At 43.6% G+C, this 21,091-nt stretch overlaps 1 protein-coding gene across 1 annotated transcript in view; it reads right to left on the bottom strand.

Moving 5' to 3' along the window:
* LOC106591398 (polycystin-1) overlaps positions 1 to 21,091 on the bottom strand; it is a 187,302-nt gene that overhangs the window by 104,593 nt on the left and 61,618 nt on the right. The window contains exons 12-23 of the mRNA XM_082958430.1: positions 18,669 to 18,980; positions 18,008 to 18,477; positions 17,314 to 17,574; positions 12,090 to 12,198; positions 10,337 to 10,468; positions 8,528 to 8,703; positions 6,692 to 6,828; positions 3,786 to 6,394; positions 3,319 to 3,563; positions 2,539 to 2,791; positions 1,885 to 2,115; positions 1,406 to 1,620 (exon numbers count right to left, since the gene is read on the bottom strand). Of these exons, the coding sequence (XP_082814556.1) occupies positions 1,406 to 1,620; positions 1,885 to 2,115; positions 2,539 to 2,791; positions 3,319 to 3,563; positions 3,786 to 6,394; positions 6,692 to 6,828; positions 8,528 to 8,703; positions 10,337 to 10,468; positions 12,090 to 12,198; positions 17,314 to 17,574; positions 18,008 to 18,477; positions 18,669 to 18,980 (5,150 nt within the window). The remainder of the gene's footprint in view (positions 1 to 1,405; positions 1,621 to 1,884; positions 2,116 to 2,538; positions 2,792 to 3,318; positions 3,564 to 3,785; positions 6,395 to 6,691; positions 6,829 to 8,527; positions 8,704 to 10,336; positions 10,469 to 12,089; positions 12,199 to 17,313; positions 17,575 to 18,007; positions 18,478 to 18,668; positions 18,981 to 21,091) is intronic.

The raw sequence follows: 21,091 nt of genomic DNA on the forward strand, positions 1-21,091 counted from the left end.
ATGGATTACAGTTTCTCCTGGCCCCTGAAAGTAGTCTACAATGGACTATGGATTACAGTTTCTCCTGGCCCCTGAAAGTAGTCTACACTGGACTATGGATTACAGTTTCTCCTGGCCCCTGAAAGTAGTCTACACTGGACTATGGATTACAGTTTCTCCTGACCCCTGAAAGTAGTCTACAATGGACTATGGATTACAGTTTCTCCTGGCCCCTGAAAGTAGTCTACACTGGACTATGGATTACAGTTTCTCCTAGCCCCTGAAAGTAGTCTACAATGGGCTATGGACTACAGTTTCTCCTGGCCCCTGAAAGTAGTCTACACTGGACTATGGATTACAGTTTCTCCTGGCCCCTGAAAGTAGTCTACAATGGACTATGGATTACAGTTTCTCCTGGCCCCTGAAAGTAGTCTACACTGGACTATGGATTACAGTTTCTCCTGGCCCCTGAAAGTAGTCTACACTGGAGTATGGATTACAATTTCTCCTGGCCCCTGAAAGTAGTCTACACTGGACTATGGATTACAGTTTCTCCTGACCCCTGAAAGTAGTCTACAATGGGCTATGGATTACAGTTTCTCCTGGCCCCTGAAAGTAGTCTACACTGGACTATGGATTACAGTTTCTCCTGACCCCCGAAAGTAGTCTACAATGGGCTATGGATTACAGTTTCTCCTGGCCCCTGAAAGTAGTCTACACTGGACTATGGATTACAGTTTCTCCTGGCCCCTGAATGTAGTCTACACTGGACTATGGATTACAGTTTCTCCTGGCCCCTGAAAGTAGTCTACAATGGACTATGGATTACAGTTTCTCCTGGCCCCTGAAAGTAGTCTACAATGGGCTATGGATTACAGTTTCTCCTAGCCCCTGAAAGTAGTCTACAATGGGCTATGGACTACAGTTTCTCCTGGCCCCTGAAAGTAGTCTACACTGGACTATGGATTACAGTTTCTCCTGGCCCCTGAAAGTAGTCTACAATGGACTATGGATTACAGTTTCTCCTGGCCCCTGAAAGTAGTCTACACTGGACTATGGATTACAGTTTCTCCTGGCCCCTGAAAGTAGTCTACAATGGACTACGGATTACAGTTTCTCCTGGCCCCTGAAAGTAGTCTACAATGGACTATGGATTACAGTTTCTCCTGGCCCCTGAAAGTAGTCTACAATGGACTATGGATTACAGTTTCTCCTGGCCCCTGAAAGTAGTCTACACTAGACTATGGATTACAGTTTCTCCTGGCCCATAACCATCTAACAGAGTTTACAAATACTGAACTCCTCCTTTAAGGTTTTTAAATCTTATTTTTATTTTGGCCTGCAATCAGTGATTTTATTGTGTTCTTCATTTATTTTTATTGTAAAAAAAATGAACTACTCCTTCAACAGCATCTGCCCCTCTTACCTGTAGGTCCCTCCCTCTATGATAGGTACCAGGCGGGCGGCCATGACGGTTAGCTGTAGACAGGCAGCCTTCCTCAGGGGAACCCCCTGGTAGGACAGGGAGAACACCAGCGAGTAGTTCCCCGAACGCAGAGCCATCTTGGGCACCGAGAGCTGCAGCCGTCGCACGTCTACTTCCCCCGGGAGAGGGATCTTAGAGGCCAGAGGTGCTGCCCCCTGGAGGTCGGAGGGTGAATAGAGTCACAACGCATCATCACCAAGGTTTTTGCTCTGTACTGAAAGTGCTCCATCTTGAAAACTTGACTGCTGAGGTGCAACAATTGACGCTTCACAAAGATCTGGCCCAGAGCTTTTCCCCCCGAGGTTGCAACAGTAACAAAGGGGCCGAGGCTTAGCGAAGGGTCAATTGTTTGAGATTGTATTATTGACAGTGGATAATCAACACAATACAGAACAACATATTGATTTAAGAAGTAGTACCGAGTGGTCGTAGTTGCAGTGCGGGGTGGAGAAGATCTCCCAGAGGTACTGGGCTCCGTAGCGGATGCAAGCCTTCAGGTCCACGCTAGCCTCCACCAGGGTGGGCTGGTAGCGCCAGATGGCTAGCCTAGGAGCCTGAACTACCTGAACCTCTGGCTCCTCACACTCCAACACCCTGATGGTCACCTCCACCCTGGCTACCACCCAGCTCACCAAGTTACTACAGTTCACCTAGTGGTGGGGAGGAGAATTACGGTCAGTCTGTGTTTATAACATTTGTGTTTGTTATAAAATGGGGTTGGGGGGTTGGTTTACAGTAATGGTGGGAAGGTGAATCAAAACTGTTACTTTGTGTAAAATAATGTTTATCATAGTAGAAGTATAACCTTATTTAGGGTGCTGAAAATTCCCTAGTGGTGGGAGGAAGAATGACAACTATCTCAGTGTTACAAAATGGTGTTAGAGAATTGTAAGTGTAGCTTTGTGTAATAAAACGGTATTGTACAGTAGACATAATGTTTATTATAGTTGTACTTATAGAAAGTCACTAGAAAAGGGAAATTGGGTTTGCTGTCATTCATACAAAATCAAGAAACACATGAAAATAAACATGTAAAAAACACGACGATGATAAATAATAGAAAGCTAGTATACCTGGACCAGGTATTGACCTGGGGACGCGTACACATGTTCAACAGAGGAGGTGGCAGAGAGCCGGGGCGCAGAGCCGTCCTTAAAGTCCCACAGGTAGGTAACGGGTGTGGATTGAGGCGTGATGCCCACCGTTAGCATCACCGTCTTGTTGATGAAGGTGTCTCTGGGCTGGGCCTCCACCCGGGCCTCTGTCAGAACGTTCTGCACCTGGATGTGCTTGGTGATGTTCTGGCCGTTTAGCAAGTTGAACACCCTGGATGCATTAAGAAAGATATCATTTAGCAGATAGAAAATACAAAGCAACATGTAACAGAGTGTGCAGATTTTCATATTGGTGGCCCCAGTGGGAATCGAACCAACAACCTTGGCATTGTTCGTAGGGTTACAAAATTACAGTAACTTTCCCCACATTACCAGCATTTCCAAAAATCCTGGTTAGAAGATTCCCGAAATCAGAAGAGAATCAGCAGGATATCCTGGAACCTCCAACCAGGATGTCTGTAAAACCTGGGAATTCTGGCGTTGCAAAGGAAGGCTCAGTTGGTACCTCAACAGAGAGTATTAATGGTTCTGGCAGAACCCACAACCTTTGTGTTGTGAGCCCCATATTCAGTTGGTAAGTCACCTCAACTAGAGGGTGACTGACATGGCCTCATTTACAACAGACTTACAGTACAGACTTACAGTACAGACTTTTAATAGCCTACATTTTGGTATTGGCGGCGCCAGCGGGAACTGATCCCTTTGCGTCCATAGCCCCGTACTCAGTTGATACCTTACCTCAGGTAGATGGTGAGTGACCCGGCCTGGTCGGGGTTGTAGGTCACCTCCTTCCCGATGTGGGGAAGGGGGTGGTGGTTAAGGTCAAAGGTCCACAGGAAGGTCACAGGGTTTCCTGTCAGGATGTCGGCTACGAAGGTCTTCTTGACGCCCACAGGCATGGCGGCATCACAGCAGTCCAGGATACTCAGCCTGCTCACTGGCTCCATCACCTCCACCTGCAGATGGCGCCACTCAGAACTCACCTGGGGAAATGATGAGATTACGGTAAAACAAGACAAAGAAAAACACAACAAACATCAACTAGCATAACATATGACAATATATGTAAAAAAATTGTATTGAGTTCTAAAAAATTTTATCAACTACAACGATATTAAAATGCTTAATAAAAATAAATTGTTAATAGAAAAAATGTAATGTAAACACGATACATAGCATTCTCCCCTGGAAGTCCTGTATCTCACCTGGTTGTGTGCGGACAGGTTTACCATGTAGGTGTCGACCCGGCTGAACTGGTGAACGTAGGTCTGGTTGAGGCTGATCACGGTCGAGTCTCCGCAGATGCTGAGGATGAAGCTGACATTCGTCCCTGACGCCTTGGCGATGGTAAACTCCACCCTCTCCCCGACCGCCGCGATCCTCTTACTGGCCCTCAGCTCCAACCCCTGAATCTTATCCTGTACCGTCAACTCTCTGGAAAACCCCTCGCCGCTAACGTCGTTGGTAGCGTTTAGCATAACGGTGAACGGCCCTGGTTCCTGGAAAACGTGGGACACCCTCCGCCCCATTTCTGTTCTGCCCAGCAACAGCCAGGTCCAAGATACGTTGGTGCCGGTCCTTAATTCTCCATGGAGGGAGACATTGACGCCGGTGGCCACAAAGTTCTGCTCCGTGACGTTAGTCGAGAACGTCACTCCCGTTACCACTTCCTGGACGTCAATGAACTTCGACACCGTCTCGGCGCTGACCTCATTGGACACTTCCACGGTAACGACCTTCATTCCTGGACCAGTGAACCAATGAACCACAGAGGGCTCATTCCAGCCTAGAGCGCCCTCATCAACCGACCACCGGTACTGCAGGTCCGATCCTTTACTGGCCAACACCGTCAGGTTAGTGGAGGAGTTGACCGCCACGGGGTTGACGCTGGTCTCCAGGTACAGCTCTCCAACCGGATCGAGGAACTGGATGGTTCTGTTCACCGTGAGCGTTCCGAGGAGGTTGGTGGCCCGCAGGAAGACGTCACAGGGACCAGGGGTGGAGAAGTTGACCGGGATGGTCTTCCCGCTGAGGTTGAGCGCAGTGCTGACCGGCGCCAGCTCCCTGAGGAGGTTCCAGCTGAAGGACATGTTGGTCCCTTCCCTCAGCGCGGCCTGGAGGTGGAGCACGCGGTTCGTAGCGTAGCAGCACCCCCGCTCACCCCCCATCTCCTCCTCAGGCTGGATCTGCAGCCCCTCCAGCTCCCGCAGCACGTAGATGTATACGCTGGCCTGGGCTGAGCCCACGTCGCTCTCTGCCGTGACGATGACGTTGTACGTCCCCACCGACCGGAAGGTGTAATGAGTCTTCCATTCTTGGAGCCTGGGCGTGCAGCCGTCACACAGGTTCCACGAAAACCGCACGCCGTCGCCTTCCTCGAGGTGAGCCTTGAAGTTGACTGTGGCGTTTATGGGGACGTTGACCCGATCAGCGTTGACCACCAGGCCGCGGATGGGTGCCAGGACCGCCACGGCAACCCGGGTGTGGTTGCTGCTCACCGGGTTTGCCGCCGTCAGCGTGACATTGAAGTCTCCAGAGACGTTGTAGGCGTGTGTCACGTTCGGCCCAGGGGTGAGGGGCATTCCGTCGCCGAAATCCCAGGTGTAGAGGCTGGCGGGCGCCAGCGAAGAGGTGGTGAAGAGGTACACCTCCCTCAGAGTCAGGTTATTGGATCTAGTCCCGTTATGTTGAATCAGAACCAGACCTACCGGCCGCTGGATCTGAATCAGGACGCTGTCGTTACTGCAGGAGATGTTGTTGGACACAGTGACCGTCACCAGGTACTGACCAGGGTTTTTATAGGTGAACACCATGTCCTTATGGCCCTGGACAGGTGTAGAGTCGTCAATCACCCCAAAATCCCATAGGTAGGTGTAGTCGAAGTCTGGCCAGGCGCTGGCCCTGAACCGGCTCTCCTCCCCCAGTCTGAAGTTCCTCTTCTCTGGGGTCAGGGTCACGTTGGACACCGCCGGCTGGACGCACACCCACGCAAAGAAGTTGGCCTTGTTGACGCCGCTGGACAGCAGCAAGGAGAGATGGTAGTCCCCGCTGCCCCAGTAGGAGTGGCTGATCCTGGGGCTGCCCCGGTGTGTCTGGTTGGGGGTCCCGTCCCCGAAGCTCCACTCATACAGGTGAGAGGAGGCATTCCCCGAAACGAAGGCCTGGAAGTCGACCTGGGTCAGCTCCTGGACGCAGCCCGCCGGCTCCAGCCTCACCACCTGCAGCACGAACACCTGGACAGGTACCAGGGTCCAGCGGGCGCTCACCGCGTTCCACGCCGTCACGTTCACCGTGTAGTTCCCGTCTTTCACGTAGGTGTGCGGAACCTCGGAACCCGCCGTCGTCACCACGGACCCGTCGCCCATGTCGAAGCTCCAGGTGACGTTGTTACCTGCCTCCAGGTGTGCAGAGACCATCGTCGGGGTGTTGAGCTCGGTCGGGGCGGAGGAGGTCGCCGTTAACCCTTTAATCTCCTCGTACACCAACATCTCAGCGCAGGCCTCCGTCCAGCTGATGGTATTATTCACGGACACACACACGTTGTGGACGCCACTGTGGCCGACCCCGTAGGTGTGGTTGACCCGACGTTGAGGCCCCTCCCGGGAGGCGGAGCCATCGCCAAAATCCCACGTATAGACGATGCCATAGGCCGAGGGCAAGGCGTGAGCCTCAAAAGCTGCTGTTTGGCCGGCCTGGAGGAGGCGCGGCTCTGTTTCTATGTCGACGTGGGTAAGGACACTGTAGACGTGCATGTCGATGCGCTGGGTTCTGTTCTCGTAATGGTTAGACACAGACACCAGGACGGTGTACACTCCTACAGAGAGACAGGGAGGCCAGGGGGAAAGAGAAAGCATGACATTGTCCTCTTTTCCAAAATGTAACAAGACATTCCCAGTGACACTCCCAGATAGGGTTGATAAATCCTGGTAACATTCCCAAAATTCCCCGGTTTTCCAGAGATGCAGGTTGGAGGATTCTAGATTTCCTACTTATTTCCTCCTGAATCCGGTAATCTTCTAACCGGGATTTCTGTAAAACCAGCTGTTTTTAAATAATATACTGTAAATATAGCATGAATACTATGAACCAGTATAGAGGTGGATTAACAGACCTGGCTGGGGGTACTTGTATTTGACTTTGTTGGGCAGGAGCACCTGTGTAGGGGAGTCTGGTAGGGGAGGGAACAGGGAGGAGTTGTATGGAGGTTTAAAGTCATACTCCTGGTAACCTCCGTCTCCAAACGACCACCTGGGGGACAGGGCACAATGTTGTCAATACAATCAATCCAGTCAAACAGAACACACACACACACACACACACACACACACACACAAACTAGTGTCTGAGAAGCAGTGGAGGGCTTGGAGAGAGAGGAGTGGAAACTCTGGATCGCTCACTGAGATGAACAAGAGAGTGAAGAGAGACTGAGGGAAGGAGGGAAGGAGGGAGATGGAGGTAAAATGATAGAGTGGAGAGAGAGGGAAGGAGAGAGAGAAACGTAGGGGAACATTCCTGTCAGCAATCTGCTCTAACCACAAGACTGTAAATCAAAACCCTGCCATTATCAACACAGAGACTGTGTGTGTGTTTGTGTGTGTCTCTGTCTGTGTGTCTCTGTCGTGTGTGTGTGTGTGTGTGTGTGTGTGTGTGTGTGTGTGTGTGTGTGTGTGTGTGTGTGTGTGTGTGTGTGTGTGTGTGTGTGTGTGTGTGTGTGTGTGTGTGTGTGTGTGTGTGAGCTCGCGTCATGCATGTGTTAAAGAGAGAGAGAAAGAAAAAATAGGGAGCGGGGAAAGGAGAGGCAGCTAGACAGTCTCAGAGAGATGTATACATGTATAGGAGACAGTCTCAGAGAGATGTATACATGTATAGGAGACAGTCTCAGTCTCAGAGAGATGTATACATGTATAGGAGACAGTCTCAGTCTCAGAGAGATGTATACATGTATAGGAGACAGTCTCAGAGAGATGTATACATGTATAGGAGACAGTCTCAGTCTCAGAGAGATGTATACATGTATAGGAGACAGTCTAAGAGAGATGTATACATGTATAGGAGACAGTCTCAGAGAGATGTATACATGTATAGGAGACAGTCTCAGTCTCAGAGAGATGTATACATGCATAGGAGACAGTCTCAGAGAGATGTATACATGTATAGGAGACAGTCTCAGAGAGATGTATACATGTATAGGAGACAGTCTCAGAGAGATGTATACATGTATAGGAGACAGTCTCAGTCTCAGAGAGATGTATACATGTATAGGAGACATTCTCAGTCTCAGAGAGATGTATACATGTATAGGAGACAGTCTCAGAGAGATGTATACATGTATAGGAGACAGTCTCAGAGAGATGTATACATGTATAGGAGACAGTCTCAGAGAGATGTATACATGTATAGGAGACAGTCTCAGTCTCAGAGAGATGTATACATGTATAGGAGACAGTCTCAGAGAGATGTATACACGTATAGGAGACAGTCTCAGAGAGATGTATACATGTATAGGAGACAGTCTCAGAGAGATATATACATGTATAGGAGACAGTCTCAGAGAGATGTATACATGTATAGGAGACAGTCTCAGAGAGATGTATACATGTATAGGAGACAGTCTCAGTCTCAGAGAGATGTATACATGTATAGGAGACAGTCTCAGTCTCAGAGAGATGTATACATGTATAGGAGACAGTCTCAGAGAGATGTATACATGTATAGGAGACAGTCTCAGAGAGATGTATACATGTATAGGAGACAGTCTCAGAGAGATGTATACATGTATAGGAGACAGTCTAAGCATGAGCTTGGATTGGTCTGTGTTTATGATATGTTGGTGTGTGTTGGTGTGCGTGCTTGCGTGTGTGTGTGTGTGTGTGTGTGTGTGTGTGTGTGTGCGTGCGTGCGTGCGTGCGTGTGTGTGCGCGCGTGTCTCTCACACACTACAACCTACCGGAAGGTGGCGTCCACGGACATATCCAGGACCACAGAGGTGGTCAGGAACTGGTCCGAGCCCTGCGTGACCACGCCAGGCACGCCGGTGACCGTGAGGTTGACCATGGGGTTCATACGGTCGACCGTCACGTTGAAGTGGTCCGTCAGGTTGCTCACATGGTTCATCGCCGTCACCTGTAGGATAGGAGGAGATTGACTGGTTGATTGATTGATAGCTACTTCAGTATTGAGGTTTCTGCATTGTGATGTATTTACAGGTCAACATTCTACGGCAGCCACCTTAACTCCCCATTAACATTACATGGGGAATATTTAAACAATGCTATGTAACGGAATGTCTAGAACATTCCAAAATCTAAAAGTTGGCCCAACTCTCCACATATCTCTCTCTGCTTCTACCTAATCCCAGCAGGTGTCTGTTCCATATGGCTGGTGGACAGGGGGATGAGAGCTCCCCCTTATCCGTTGATTCATTGATGGATTGATTGTTTATTGTCCTTTATGAGAGTCAGCTTTCACAAAGTCCTATGTCAAGATACTAACAGCACTACTGGGGGTTTATAAAGGTGAAACCGATACCAGTGTGCTGCTCACAGTATATCTTCCTCTACTGTCCCGGTCCCCATACCGAGCTCCAACCAGTCTTCCTCTGATTCAAAACACACGGTATATCTTCCTCTACTGTCCCGGTCCCCATACCGAGCTCCAACCAGTCTTCCTCTGATTCAAAACACACGGTATATCTTCCTCTACTGTCCCGGTCCCCATACCGAGATCCAACCAGTCTTCCTCTGATTCAAAACACACGGTATATCTTCCTCTACTGTCCCGGTCCCCATACCGAGATCCAACCAGTCTTCCTCTGATTCAAAACACACGGTATATCTTCCTCTACTGTCCCGGTCCCCATACCGAGATCCAACCAGTCTTCCTCTGATTCAAAACACACAGTATATCTTCCTCTACTGTCCCGGTCCCCATACCGAGATCCAACCAGTCTTCCTCTGATTCAAAACACACGGTATATCTTCCTCTACTGTCCCGGTCCCCATACCGAGATCCAACCAGTCTTCCTCTGATTCAAAACACACGGTATATCTTCCTCTACTGTCCCGGTCCCCATACCGAGCTCCAACCAGTCTTCCTCTGATTCAAAACACACGGTATATCTTCCTCTACTGTCCCGGTCCCCATACCGAGATCCAACCAGTCTTCCTCTGATTCAAAACACACGTGACCACCATCCTTGACAACGTACCAACCAATTGAGCTCTACAAAAAGGTACCAATTGGATAGTTCCATGGGTGACATTTCAAGCTAGCTGTGGACGGAGCTTACGGCACGTTCTTCATAACTCTGTTATAACTCTGTTATGAAGGCAAGGTTTCCCATCACATTTCTGAGGTAGAGATTTCCCATAACTACAGATCTAGGATTTGAACTCTTTGTATTTGTCATGCTGGTGTTGCACAGAAGTGGTGGATGAGTTGGTGGGGAGTGTCCTTTGAGATCTGGTGAAAACTGATGCCAAAAGCAGCAGTACATGGATATCAAAGATCAAAGTAGCTAGACATTAGCTTAGCTTTACCACCTAGCTTTAACCAACACCAAACCAGCATCAACCAAGGCAGGGGCCCATGTCAGTGTCATCTATGTTGTATTGTGTGTGTGTGTGTGTATGTGTGTGTGTGTGTGTGTGTGTGTGTGTGTGTGTGTGTGTGTGTGTGTGTGTGTGTGTGTGTGTGTGTGTGTGTGTGTGTGTGTGGTGTGTGTGTGTGTGTGTGTGTGTGTGTGTGTGTGTCTCACCGATAGTTTGTAGACAGCTGGGTTCTGGTATATAATGTTCAGCACTGTGTTGTAGTAGGTGAAGTAGGGCTTATCATCCACTGTCCATTTAAAGGTTGGGTTGGAACCTCCCTCTACAGCAGCAGTATAGCTCTGGAACACACAGAGAGGAGATCACACACACACACACACCCAACACACACACACACACCCCCCAACACACACACACCCAACACACACACACCCCAACACATACACACCCAACACACACACACCCAACACACACACACCCAACACACACACCCCCCCAACACACACACACCCAACACACACACACCCAACACACACACCCCCCCAACCACACACACACCCAACACACACACACCCCCCAACACACACCCCCCCAACACACACACACCCAACACACACACACCCCCCAACACAAACACACCCCCCAACACAAACACACCCAACACACCCCAACACACCCCCAACACACACAAACACAACACACCCCCAACACACACACACACCCAACACACACCCAACACACACCCAACACACACACACCCAACATACCCCCAACACAAACACCCCAACACACCCCAACACAAACACACCCAACACACCCCCAACACAAACACCCCCAACACACCCCAACACAAACACACCCAACACACCCCCAACACAAACACACCCAACACACCCCCAACACAAACACCCCCAACACACCCCCAACACAAACACCCCCAACACACCCCAACACAAACACACCCAACACACCCCCAACACAAACACACCCAACACACCCCAACACAAACACCCCCAACACAAACACACCCAACACACCCCCAACACAAACACCCCCAACACACCCCCAACACAAACACCCCCAACACACCCCCAACACAAACACACCCAACACACCCCCAACACAAACACACCCAACACACCCCAACACAAACACCCCCAACACACCCCAACACAAACACACCCAACACACCCCCAACACAAACACACCCAACACACCCCAACACACACACACCCAACACACCCCCAACACAAACACACCCAACACACCCCAACACAAACACACCCAACACACCCCCAACACAAACACACCCAACACACCCCAACACAAACACACCCAACACAAACACACCCAACACACCCCCAACACAAACACACCCAACACACCCCAACACAAACACACCCAACACACCCCAACACAAACACACCCAACACACCCCCAACACAAACACACCCAACACAAACACACCCAACACCCCCCAACACAAACACACCCAACACAAACACACCCAACACCCCCCAACACAAACACACCCAACACCCCCCAACACAAACACACCCAACACAAACACACCCAACACACCCCCAACACAAACACCCCCAACACAAACACCCCCAACATACCCCCAACACAAACACCCCCAACATACCCCCAACACAAACACACCCAACACACCCAACATACCCCCAACACAAACACACCCAACACAAACACACCCAACACAAACACACCCAACACAAACACACCCAACATACCCCCAACACACCCCCAACACAAACACACCCAACATACCACAAACACACCCAACACACCCAACATACCCCCAACACAAACACACCCAACATACCCCCAACACAAACACACCCAACATACCCCCAACACAAACACACCCAACACACCCCCAACACAAACACACCCAACACAAACACACCCAACACACACACACACACACATTGAACTCACCACGACTGATTCCATGAGGACTCTGTGTCTGGGATGAGGCTGGACCACCAGACCTCTCAGAGGTTCCTCCACCCCGACCAACAGGCTGAGACTGGCCTCCGTCACCTCGCTGTGGACACACACACACACACACACACACACACACACACACACACACACACACACACACACACACACACACACACACACACACACGCACACACACACACACACACACACACACACACACACACGTGATGAGCAACATTGAAACTTAAAGACTTGTGTTAGCTTCCCTAACAGACTAATATACTGTCTATACAATCACACTGTATGTAGATATACTGTATGTAGATATACTGTATGTAGATATACTGTCTATACAATCACACTGTATGTAATATACTGTATGTAGATATACTGTATGTAGATATACTGTCTATACAATCACACTGTATGTAGATATACTGTATGTAGATATACTGTCTATACAATCACACTGTATGTAGATATACTGTATGTAGATATACTGTATGTAGATATACTGTCTATACAATCACACTGTATGTAGATATACTGTATGTAGATATACTGTCTATACAATCACACTGTATGTAGATATACTGTATGTAGATATACTGTATGTAGATATACTGTCTATACAATCACACTGTATGTAGATATACTGTATGTAGGTATACTGTATGAAATACACTGTATGTAGATATACTGTATGTAGATATACTGTCTATACAATCACACTGTATGTAATATACTGTATGTAGATATACTGTATGTAGATATACTGTCTATACAATCACACTGTATGTAGATATACTGTATGTAGATATACTGTCTATACAATCACACTGTATGTAGATATACTGTATGTAGGTATACTGTATGAAATACACTGTATGTAGATATACTGTATGTAGATATACTGTCTATACAATCACACTGTATGTAATATACTGTATGTAGATATACTGTATGTAGATATACTGTCTATACAATCACACTGTATGTAGATATACTGTATGTAGGTATACTGTATGAAATACACTGTATGTAGATATACTGTATGTTATACACTATATGTAGATACACTGTATGTGATATACTGTATGTAGATATACTGTATGTAGATATACTGTACAATCACACTGTATGTAGATATACTGTATGTTATACACTGTATGTAGATATACTATATGTGATATACTGTACGTGATATAGTGTATGTAGATATACTATATGTAGATATACTGTACAATCACACTGTATGTAGATATACTGTATGTAGATATACTGTATGTTATACACTGTATGTAGATATACTGTATGTAGATATACTGTACAATCACACTGTATGTAGATATACTGTATGTTATACACTGTGTGTAGATATACTATATGTGATATACTGTATGTGATATAGTGTATGTAGATATACTATATGTAGATATACTATATGTAGATATACTATATGTAGATATACTGTATGTAGATATACTGTATGTGATATAGTGTATGTAGATATACTATATGTAGATATACTATATGTAGATATACTGTATGTGATATAGTGTATGTAGATATACTATATGTAGATATACTATATGTAGATATACTATATGTAGATATACTGTATGTGATATAGTGTATGTAGATATACTGTATGTAGATATACTATATGTAGATATACTATATGTAGATATACTGTATGTGATATAGTGTATGTAGATATACTGTATGTAGATATACTATATGTAGATATACTATATGTAGATATACTATATGTAGATATACTGTATGTGATATAGTGTATGTAGATATACTGTATGTAGATATACTGTATGTGATATAGTGTATGTAGATATACTATATGTAGATATACTGTATGTAGATATACTGTATGTGATATAGTGTATGTAGATATACTATATGTAGATATACTATATGTAGATATACTGTATGTGATATAGTGTATGTAGATATACTATATGTAGATATACTATATGTAGATATACTGTATGTGATATAGTGTATGTAGATATACTGTATGTAGATATACTGTATGTGATATAGTGTATGTAGATATACTGTATGTAGATATACTGTATGTGATATAGTGTATGTAGATATACTGTATGTAGATATACTGTATGTGATATAGTGTATGTAGATATACTATATGTAGATATACTATATGTAGATATACTGTATGTGATATAGTGTATGTAGATATACTGTATGTGATATAGTGTATGTAGATATACTGTATGTGATATAGTGTATGTAGATACACTGTATGTAGATATACTATATGTGATATACTGTACGTGATATAGTGTATGTAGATATACTATATGTAGATATACTGTACAATCACACTGTATGTAGATATACTGTATGTAGATATACTGTATGTTATACACTGTATGTAGATATACTGTATGTAGATATACTGTACAATCACACTGTATGTAGATATACTGTATGTTATACACTGTGTGTAGATATACTATATGTGATATACTGTATGTGATATAGTGTATGTAGATATACTATATGTAGATATACTATATGTAGATATACTGTATGTAGATATACTGTATGTGATATAGTGTATGTAGATATACTATATGTAGATATACTATATGTAGATATACTGTATGTGATATAGTGTATGTAGATATACTATATGTAGATATACTATATGTAGATATACTATATGTAGATATACTGTATGTGATATAGTGTATGTAGATATACTGTATGTAGATATACTATATGTAGATATACTATATGTAGATATACTGTATGTGATATAGTGTATGTAGATATACTGTATGTAGATATACTATATGTAGATATACTATATGTAGATATACTATATGTAGATATACTGTATGTGATATAGTGTATGTAGATATACTGTATGTAGATATACTGTATGTGATATAGTGTATGTAGATATACTATATGTAGATATACTGTATGTAGATATACTGTATGTGATATAGTGTATGTAGATATACTATATGTAGATATACTATATGTAGATATACTGTATGTGATATAGTGTATGTAGATATACTATATGTAGATATACTGTATGTGATATAGTGTATGTAGATATACTGTATGTAGATATACTGTATGTGATATAGTGTATGTAGATATACTGTATGTAGATATACTGTATGTGATATAGTGTATGTAGATATACTGTATGTAGATATACTGTATGTGATATAGTGTATGTAGATATACTATATGTAGATATACTATATGTAGATATACTGTATGTGATATAGTGTATGTAGATATACTGTATGTAGATATACTGTATGTGATATAGTGTATGTAGATATACTATATGTAGATATACTGTATGTAGATATACTGTATGTGATATAGTGTATGTAGATATACTATATGTAGATATACTATATGTAGATATACTGTATGTGATATAGTGTATGTAGATATACTGTATGTAGATATACTGTATGTGATATAGTGTATGTAGATATACTGTATGTAGATATACTATATGTAGATATACTGTATGTGATATAGTGTATGTAGATATACTGTATGTAGATATACTGTATGTGATATAGTGTATGTAGATATACTATATGTAGATATACTATATGTAGATATACTATATGTAGATATACTGTATGTGATATAGTGTATGTAGATATACTGTATGTAGATATACTGTATGTGATATAGTGTATGTAGATATACTGTATGTAGATATACTGTATGTAGATATACTATATGTAGATATACTGTATGTGATATAGTGTATGTAGATATACTGTATGTAGATATACTATATGTAGATATACTATATGTAGATATACTGTATGTGATATAGTGTATGTAGATATACTGTATGTAGATATACTATATGTAGATATACTATATGTAGATATACTATATGTAGATATACTGTATGTGATATAGTGTATGTAGATATACTATATGTAGATATACTATATGTAGATATACTGTATGTGATATAGTGTATGTAGATATACTGTATGTAGATATACTGTATGTGATATAGTGTATGTAGATATACTATATGTAGATATACTGTATGTAGATATACTGTATGTGATATAGTGTATGTAGATATACTATATGTAGATATACTATATGTAGATATACTATATGTAGATATACTGTATGTGATATAGTGTATGTAGATATACTATATGTAGATATACTATATGTAGATATACTGTATGTGATATAGTGTATGTAGATATACTGTATGTAGATATACTGTATGTGATATAGTGTATGTAGATATACTGTATGTAGATATACTGTATGTGATATAGTGTATGTAGACATACTGTATGTAGATATACTGTATGTGATATAGTGTATGTAGATATACTATATGTAGATATACTATATGTAGATATACTGTATGTGATATAGTGTATGTAGATATACTGTATGTAGATATACTGTATGTGATATAGTGTATGTAGATATACTGTATGTAGATATACTGTATGTGATATAGTGTATGTAGATATACTATATGTAGATATACTATATGTAGATATACTGTATGTGATATAGTGTATGTAGATATACTGTATGTAGATATACTGTATGTGATATAGTGTATGTAGATATACTGTATGTAGATATACTATATGTAGATATACTGTATGTGATATAGTGTATGTAGATATACTGTATGTAGATATACTGTATGTGATATAGTGTATGTAGATATACTATATGTAGATATACTATATGTAGATATACTGTATGTGATATAGTGTATGTAGATATACTGTATGTAGATATACTGTATGTGATATAGTGTATGTAGATATACTGTATGTAGATATACTGTATGTAGATATACTATATGTAGATATACTGTATGTGATATAGTGTATGTAGATATACTGTATGTAGATATACTGTATGCAGATACACTCTTAGAGAAAAGGGTTCCAGAAGGGATCTTCGCTGTCCTCATAGCAGAACCCTTTTTGGTTCCAGGTGGAACCCTTTTTGTTTCCAGGGTAGAAACATTTTGGGTTGCATGTAGAACCCTCTGTGGAACATGGAACAAAAGGGTTCTACCTGGACCAAAGGGTTCTCCTATTGGAACAGCCGAAGATCCCTTTTAAGTTCTAGAACGCACCCTTTTTTCAGTGTAGGGATGTATAGAATCATAGAGATATCTGACCTGTGTGCTGACAGATTCACCACCACCGGCCCCCTCTCCTCCCCTAGCCCCAGATCTATCACCGCAAACAGACTGTGGCTCTGGTCCTCCCCCCCTCTCCCTGGTTCTCCTGCCCTGCCTGCCCCTCTACACTCCCCCACAGTGGGCAGGAAGTCAGGGGGGCAGTGGTCCTGGAAGAGGACACTCTGGTTGCTTCCCTGCCAGTGGACTTTGGCTCCGTACTGGGAGTGGACCCGGAGCAGAACCACCGTCTGGTTGGGCCTGGATCACAATCACAATCATTTGTATTTGCCAAGTACATTAATTCACATGTGCCAGGAATTTGACCAGGTGAAATGGTACTGATAATATCATTACAATAAACAGAATTATACAAGACAGAATATTAATAAAGTCATTTATGAATCCAATCCAATCCAATCCAATCCAATCAAACACAACACAACACAACACAACACAACACAACACAACACAACACAACACAACACAACACAACACAACACAACACAACAACACAACACAACACAACACAACACAACACAACACAACACAACACAACACCACACCACACCACACCACACCACACCACACCACACCACACCACACCACAACACAACACAACACAACACAACACAACACAACACAACACAACACAACACAACACAACACAACACAACACAACACAACACATTACCTGAAGTAGTAGGTTCCGTTCTGAGAGGGGGGGTGGAGGACGGTGAGGCCCAGGGGAGGGACCACGCGGACGGGACATGACGCCGTGACGGGGAAGGCAGGATCGTCGGAGGTCACCTCCAGGCTATAGAGCCCCGGCTGGGGGAGGCCGGAGGAGAGCTGGGACCCCTGTAGCTGTGTCTCACTATGCCCAACGTAGAGCACCCTGATCGGGCAGACCATGTCCACAGCCCAGCCTCCTCCTCGAACATCCTCCAGGGTTATTTCAACGCTCTGGTCCAGGTCCACGGAACCTTCTGATTGGTTGGAGTTGGCCCACAGCCAGTCAGATTGGTTGAGGGCCAGGATTGGCTGTCGCCACGGCGACTGGGGTGAAGGGTCGCAGCGGAGCAGGGAGGCGGGGCCGGCGTCGTGCTGCAGGCCGATGATGTCGCCGGGGGAGACCAGCAGGTCCTCGACACGCTCCCTCATCTGAGGGGGAAGGAGAGGAGGAGAGAGGAGGTAAGAGAGGAGGAGAGAGGAGGCAAGTTTTAAAAGTACCAGTTGTGTTTGTTGTGTGTAGTTGTGTGTATCACTGTAGGTGTTTTGTTCTTTCATCATTGTGTTCATTTGGTGTGTGTGTGTGTGTGTGTGTGACTGTGTGCATCTGTCCATCCACTCACCAGTATGTGTGTAACAGGTCCAGCAGGCAGTGTAACCACCACCTCATCCACCAGGCTGTAGCTAGGACGCAGCGCCCCGGGTGGCAGAGTGTCTGCCTGGGTACAGTTGGCACAGGATCCAGGGTGGCAGGGGCTGGCTAGGGGTAGGCAGCGGCCCAGGAAGGGGCACCACTGCTGGGGAGGAGGGCAGGAGGTGGAGGGTAAAGGGGTGGAGGTGCTGGTCTCCATGGAGACACACAGAGCCACAGGATGACATAGGGGACCACCGCATCCTGGAGGGAGGAGAGTCGTCATGACAGAAACAACATCATGACAGAAACATCATGACAGAAACATCATCATGACAGAAACATCATCATGACAGAAACATCATCATGACAGAAACATCATCATGACAGAAACATCATCATGACAGAAACATCAACATGACAGAAACATCATGACAGAAACATCAACATGACAGAAACATCATCATGACAGAAACATCATCATGACAGAAACATCATCATGACAGAAACATCATGACAGAAACATCATCATGACAGAAACATCATCATGACAGAAACAACATCATGACAGAAACAACATCATGACAGAAACATCATGACAGAAACATCATCATGACAGAAACATCATCATGACAGAAACATCATCATGACAGAAACATCATCATGACAGAAACATCAACATGACAGAAACATCAACATGATAGAAACATCATCATGACAGAAACATCATCATGACAGAAACAACATCATGACAGAAACAACATCATGACAGAAACATCATGACAGAAACATCATCATGACAGAAACATCATCATGACAGAAACATCATCATGACAGAAACATCATGACAGAAACATCAACATGATAGAAACATCATCATGACAGAAACATCATCATGACAGAAACATCATCATGACAGAAACATCAACATGACAGAAACATCAACATGACAGAAACATCATGACAGAAACATCAACATGACAGAAACATCAACATGACAGAAACATCAACATGACAGAAACATCATGACAGAAACATCATCATGACAGAAACATCATGACAGAAACATCAACATGACAGAAACATCATGACAGAAACATCATCATGACAGAAACATCATCATGACAGAAACATCATCATGACAGAAACATCATCATGACAGAAACATCAACATGACAGAAACATCAACATGACAGAAACATCATGACAGAAACATCATCATGACAGAAACATCAACATGACAGAAACAACATCATGACAGAAACATCAACATGACAGAAACATCATGACAGAAACATCATGACAGAAACATCAACATGACAGAAACATCAACATGACAGAAACATCATGACAGAAACATCATCATGACAGAAACATCATCATGACAGAAACATCATCATGACAGAAACATCATCATGACAGAAACATCATCATGACAGAAACATCATCATGACAGAAACATCATGACAGAAACATCAACATGATAGAAACATCATCATGACAGAAACATCATCATGACAGAAACATCATCATGACAGAAACATCAACATGACAGAAACATCAACATGACAGAAACATCATGACAGAAACATCAACATGACAGAAACATCAACATGACAGAAACATCAACATGACAGAAACATCATGACAGAAACATCATCATGACAGAAACATCATGACAGAAACATCAACATGACAGAAACATCATGACAGAAACATCATCATGACAGAAACATCATCATGACAGAAACATCATCATGACAGAAACATCATCATGACAGAAACATCAACATGACAGAAACATCAACATGACAGAAACATCATGACAGAAACATCATCATGACAGAAACATCAACATGACAGAAACAACATCATGACAGAAACATCAACATGACAGAAACATCATGACAGAAACATCATGACAGAAACATCAACATGACAGAAACATCAACATGACAGAAACATCATGACAGAAACATCATCATGACAGAAACATCATCATGACATAAACATCATCATGACAGAAACATCATCATGACAGAAACATCATCATGACAGAAACATCATCATGACAGAAACATCATCATGACAGAAACATCATCATGACAGAAACATCATCATGACAGAAACATCAACATGACAGAAACATCATGACAGAAACATCAACATGACAGAAACATCAACATGACAGAAACATCATGACAGAAACATCATCATGACAGAAACATCATGACAGAAACATCATCATGACAGAAACATCATCATGACAGAAACATCATCATGACAGAAACATCAACATGACAGAAACATCAACATGACAGAAACATCATCATGACAGAAACATCATCATGACAGAAACATCATCATGACAGAAACATCATCATGACAGAAACATCAACATGACAGAAACATCAT

Source organism: Salmo salar, chromosome 12, assembly GCF_965601325.2.
Source record: "Salmo salar chromosome 12, fSalSal1, whole genome shotgun sequence".
Taxonomy (NCBI): Eukaryota; Metazoa; Chordata; class Actinopteri; order Salmoniformes; family Salmonidae; genus Salmo; species Salmo salar.